The sequence below is a fragment of the Austrofundulus limnaeus genome, unplaced genomic scaffold (genome assembly GCF_001266775.1).
Source record: "Austrofundulus limnaeus strain Quisiro unplaced genomic scaffold, Austrofundulus_limnaeus-1.0 Scaffold1695, whole genome shotgun sequence".
NCBI lineage: Eukaryota > Metazoa > Chordata > Actinopteri > Cyprinodontiformes > Rivulidae > Austrofundulus > Austrofundulus limnaeus.
In genome coordinates this window covers 11,308-16,450 of record NW_013954097.1, presented here as the reverse complement: position 1 = coordinate 16,450, position 5,143 = coordinate 11,308, and the positions used below count along the sequence as shown (strand labels likewise).

General features: G+C 39.6%; 2 protein-coding genes across 5 annotated transcripts in view; one reads left to right on the top strand and one right to left on the bottom strand.

Moving 5' to 3' along the window:
• Positions 1 to 3,584, bottom strand: part of LOC106536125 (WD repeat-containing protein 7) — a 14,300-nt gene extending 10,716 nt beyond the window's left edge. Inside the window, exons 1-6 of one of the 4 annotated variants that reach the window (XM_014033321.1) lie at positions 3,427 to 3,584; positions 1,662 to 1,833; positions 1,466 to 1,572; positions 497 to 575; positions 219 to 393; positions 60 to 121 (exon numbers count right to left, since the gene is read on the bottom strand). In XM_014033321.1, coding sequence (XP_013888775.1) covers positions 60 to 121; positions 219 to 393; positions 497 to 575; positions 1,466 to 1,572; positions 1,662 to 1,820 — 582 coding nt within the window. In that variant the 5' untranslated portion in view covers positions 1,821 to 1,833; positions 3,427 to 3,584. Of the gene's footprint in view, positions 1 to 44; positions 122 to 218; positions 394 to 496; positions 576 to 1,465; positions 1,573 to 1,661; positions 1,834 to 3,426 lie in introns of all 4 variants that reach the window. The other 3 variants (XM_014033320.1, XM_014033322.1, XM_014033323.1) reach the window with 3 other exon arrangements.
• A 363-nt stretch (positions 3,585 to 3,947) lies between these two features.
• Positions 3,948 to 5,143, top strand: part of taf1c (TATA-box binding protein associated factor, RNA polymerase I subunit C) — a gene marked incomplete at its 3' end in the record, with an annotated part of 8,539 nt that continues 7,343 nt past the window's right edge. Inside the window, 1 exon segment of the mRNA XM_014033319.1 lies at positions 3,948 to 4,388. Coding sequence (XP_013888773.1) covers positions 4,266 to 4,388 — 123 coding nt within the window.

The following is a 5,143-nucleotide window of genomic DNA, read 5'->3' as shown; positions in this document are numbered from 1 at the left end:
GTGTGTGTGTGTGTGTGTGTGTGTGTGTGTGTGTAGGGGTGTACCTGCATCCTGCTGACCTCAGCTGTTATGATCCAGACCTTCAGGATGCCCGTCACTGACACCGCCACCACCGTGTCCTCTGAAAGATCAGACATGTTAATCCAGATTGAAGACAAGCCCAACTGGAACAGTTTAATCCAGATTAACAAACCCTGACACAGCTGAGACCCCCTCACCCTGAGTGCGGTGGGACCGGACGATGCTCATGGAGCTGATCCAGTCCGGAGCGATCTTGGAGACCAGCGAGTACAGGACCTCCAGGCTGGTGGCGTCCACCACAAGGATTTCTGGGTAATGACCGTTACAGAGCAGGCGTCCCTCCTTCTGAGTGCCYATGGTGAACTGATAGAACTGACAGAACGAGACAAACGTTTACTCTACCTGTTTGTTTGTTTGTTTGTGTTGATTTATCATCTGCCTGAATCCAGTTCACCGTCTGTGAAACCAGGTTTACCTGGATCCCCGTGTGGGCGCACGCCAGTTTGGTGAACTCGATGCATCGCCCGTCGTTTACATCCCACAAACACATCTCTCTGTAAACAACAACAACAACAGCCCGATATGAGAAAACAAGCAGGCACCAATCAGTGGTGAACACGGTTCTGCTAATCTGCTAACAGGAAAACTAACTTTTCTTTTAGCGGATTAGCTTTTTCACTATCTTTGAAAACTGTTAGCGACCAGTTAGCTTCCGCTAAATTAGGTTTTATCAACTTTAAGTCCACTAACAGCTAACAGCTAACTAACAAGCTAACCAGTCTTCAACTCAAAGGAGACAAAGAAGTGAGACGCAGCGTCCCCGTCGTCTTAGCAGTTAGATATTAGTTGTTAGCATTAGCTTCTATTAATTTTTTTTTTCATGTTTAGCAGTTTAGTGTTAGTGAAGCTATATACTTGGTTAGTGGATTATGAGTTAGCAAAGCTTTTTCACTGTGAAAACCGTTAAAAGATCCATCAGCTTCTGCTAAATTAGGTTTTACCAACTTTAAATCCGCTAATCCGCTAGCAGCTAACTAACAAGTAAACCAGTCCAACTCAAAGGAGATGAAGACTAGAGACGCAGCTTGACTGCCGTCTTAGCGGTAGCTGTTAGCATTAGCTTCTTTTTTTTCTACATGTTTAGCAGTTTAGTTAGTGAAGCTATATATCTGGTTAGCAGATTATGAGTCAGCAAAGCTTTTTCACTGTGAAAACCGTTAAAAGACCAATTAGCTTCTGCTAAATWAGGTTTTACCAACTTTAGATGCGCTAACAACCTCTATTTCACTTCATTTTAGCAAAACACTCACTGTCCCTCCTGTGGATATGTTCAAACCATCTCCCAGTTGATCAACCTCAATTTAAATGTTCTTCCTGCCTACAYGAAGTCTGTTTTCTTCTGGCGGTTGGCTGTCGCCAATTAGATGGCGATAAAAGAACTCACCCGCTCTCTGAAGCGCTGACGATGTACTGTTTGTCCCCAGAGGAGCTGGCTTTAGACAGACAGGTGATGGAGGCTGTGTGACCGAACAGCATCGCCCTGGGACAAATCTGAAGACAGGAAGTGAAAGAAAAAAAACTATCATCCCATRGCTCACATGGTAATAAAAACAACATCACAATATCATCCTGCTGCGTACCTTCAGCTCAGGAGTCATGTCCCAGAGACAGATCTGTCCATCATGGCAGCCGGTGACGATGGTGTTGAAGTCGTCCATCACCAGGAGGCTGCTGATGCAGTGGGTGGGAGCCGTCCGGCCCCACAGCACGATGGGCAGGACCAGGTTGTTCCCGGACATTATGCAGGCACGTCTGGGCCGAGCAAAATTCAGACAGGTGTAAACAAGACAAACTGCACTTCCTGTGAAAACAAACTGCACTTCCTGTGAAAACAAACTGCACTTCCTGTAAAAACAAACTGCACTTCCTGTAAAAACAAACTGCACTTCCTGTAAAAACAAACTGCACTTCCTATAAAGACAAACTGCACTTCCTGTGAAAACACAGCACAAAGGCTGAGAGCTGAATGACAGCTGAAACCTGCCAAAAAGGCCAAAACTCAGCTCAATGAAGCAGAAAACTAGCAAAAAGTAGCCAAAGAAAAGCTTATTGCTAAAAATGGTAATACAGTAAATGGAAGCTACTTAGAAATAGCCTAGCAAAATGGTAAAAGTATCTCTACGTCAAAAAATGTTAGCTACTAGCTAAACAAGCAAAATGCTACCAAAAAACTAAAAGTAGCAAAATACTGTTAGCCAAAAGCAAAACATATCAAAAAGATTAGTTAAAATATAAATGTGGATATAGGCCAACTAACAGTTTAAAGCAGCAAAAGACTAGTTAAAAYTTGTAAAAGGCTAGGTAAAAACAAAGTATCTAAAGACATGCTAACAGCTAACATTAGCAACAGGAAAGTTTAACGCAAAAAGAGACTTAACAAAAATAGGCAAATACAAAAGGTAAATGTAGCCAAAAGTACTCAATTGTGGAAAAAATGTTAGCTAAAAGCTAAAGCTGTAAATTGTTAGCTAGCAGCTAAAAGTAGCAGAAGGTTAGCCTGAAGCAAAAATGAATTAAAGAATTAGCTAAAATCAAAACGTGGATAAATTAAGTTGTAAATGTCAAGGGATAAAACTTATTTAGTAAAACAAAAGCTAAATGCTAAAGTGGTAAAACAGTAAATGGAGATTGCAAGTAGATTTAGGCTAGTAAAGGAAAGTAACTAAATGAAGTCAACTGACAAAAATGCTAAAAGCTAAAATACCAAAAGGTTAGCCAAAAMTATAAAATATATAAATGTTAGTTTAGACTAACAGCCAAATGAAACAAGACTAATTAAGTTGGAAAAAAATCTGGATAAAAATAAAAAAGTTAAGTATAACAGCTAAAATTAGCAAAGGAAAAGCAGCTAGAAGCTATAGAAACATTAATAAAAYGGTACAAGTAGACAGTGTGTTTTAGATGTGTTTTGTAATTTTTTAAGCAGACATTAAATATACTAATCGTCAATATAAAAACTTAAAAAAATCCCTAATCAAATGACACAAATCTAATCAAATTCAGGTCCATGATTGTTTCAGAAAAGTCGTCCTCGGGGGGAACTGGTTCTGTCACGACACGGTGAAAACAAACATCACCTGCTCGTGTTTACGAGCTACATTAGCATTGATAATYATAGCTTTCTATCTTAAACCCAGCTAAAACCCGTTAAAATGCAGCTCATCACTCACTGACATCAGATGAGAACCAGCACTGCGGACATTTAAACCAGCAGCTAACAATCACTGGTTATCTGACGTTAGAGGACAGCCAGATTAGCGAGCTCGACTGCATCACTTCGACACTTCCGGAGTTAGCATCGTAGCTAACGCGCTCTAAATACGAGGAAAATTTACTCAAACATACCGATAAACAAAGTCCTACTGAGACATGTCCGGGTGGCCCAAGCCTTTCAGACAAGCGGTCTCTCCCGCAGCAAATAGAAAAAAATTTCTGTGTTTTGAGCTGTTTAGTTCTGTCGTTTCAKCGACAAACCGATCTGTTCGGTCAGCTGATCAGGCGACAGCCGACATGTACTTCCGGTCTGACAAAATAAGAGAACATTTAAACACATAAAAAACGACGTGTTTACAAATTGATTAATACAAGTTGGTATTTCCACATGGAGCAAAATATGTTAATTATGATGTCCTTAGAGAGCTCGTTTATACCGTGAAAAACCGGTGGCCAGGAAATCTGTAGAATCCTCTAAAATTGTTTWTATTCCGTTCAGATACTTAAACCCTTAAAATTAAAAGGGGATGTATTGCGTTACAAACTGTTGAGGTAATTTTTTGACCAAATATAAGAACGCAAATTYTTTTCTATTTGATATTCTCTCCTCATATCCCGTACGTTTATTTTGTAGCGGAACAAAACCGGAAGTTTTCGCTCTTGGTTTTGAACGTGACTTCCGTTTCGCTGTGCTGACAGTCTGGCACGTGTTTGACGGGTCTTTCAATACTTTAACTTTATTTTCATGGTTCTTTCGGACAGCAGATTTCGTGTGGGTGCGGACACAGAGTTGTTGAAGTTGTTAATCTGATTTTTCAGTGTTCCTGGGAGGAGAAACGGGTATTTTTAACTTATTTTTATGTTAGCATAAGTAGCTAGCGGCACGATCCGTGACTTGTTCCTAATACAGCGACGTAGACACGCGTTTAAACGCCTGGTAATTGTTTTYAAATGCTTTAAAGAAAAGTTAAATGGATTACAAGTTCCCGCAGCGGCTGTTTCCTTCTTATTACAACAACGGACCGCCGTCGGCTTCGGTCCAGAACAGCGATGAAGCCACAGGATGGGGCAGTTATCACGGAGTTTTACCACAGGTGGGCTCAMCTGTTATAAACACAGTTTGTCAAAGAACCGTTTGAGTTAAATGTTGTAATGTTTACAGAGAAATCACGAAATCAGATTAAGACTTAAAACTTTAACTAGCAACGCATAAATAACTACAACCTACAAAGAAAACACATGGCTCTGTGCTAACTGCATGACTTTTTGAACCCACTTCCGCTAATCCACTAATAGCTGAACTAGCTTCTCGTGTAGCGATTAGCTTTTTGCTCATTTTGGAAACCGTTAGGTTCCCATAATTTTAAGTCATTAAAAAGTTTACAAGCATAAAATTTTTATTTTTGTGTCATTTATAGAATAATAAATCAAATGTATCCACTCTTATAGGCAGCACTGATGTGTCAGGCTCTGTGTGTGTAGCATGTAGCATGTAGCATCTTTAGCAGCTAAACTTTAATAAAGTTTAATTAACCCTCCTGTTTGTTTCTGAGGAACAACAACAATAATGTTCCTGGGTAAGTCTGACCTAGGGTTGGGCAATATTGYCAAAAAAATAAATCACGATTAATTGTGTTATTTAGCCGATAATGATTAATTTTTACGATTAATCCCCTTGAGTCCCTCATTCTAGTCACATGACRAATTTAGTGGGAAAGGTTTGCTCTTCATAAAAATCTGTTCCAAATCGTGTCAAAATTACTTCAGGCACAATTGTAAATTGTGTTGATAGATAAATTACAGAACTTTAAAAAAAAAAATTCATCATATTTGAAGCAGAGAGGAGCAC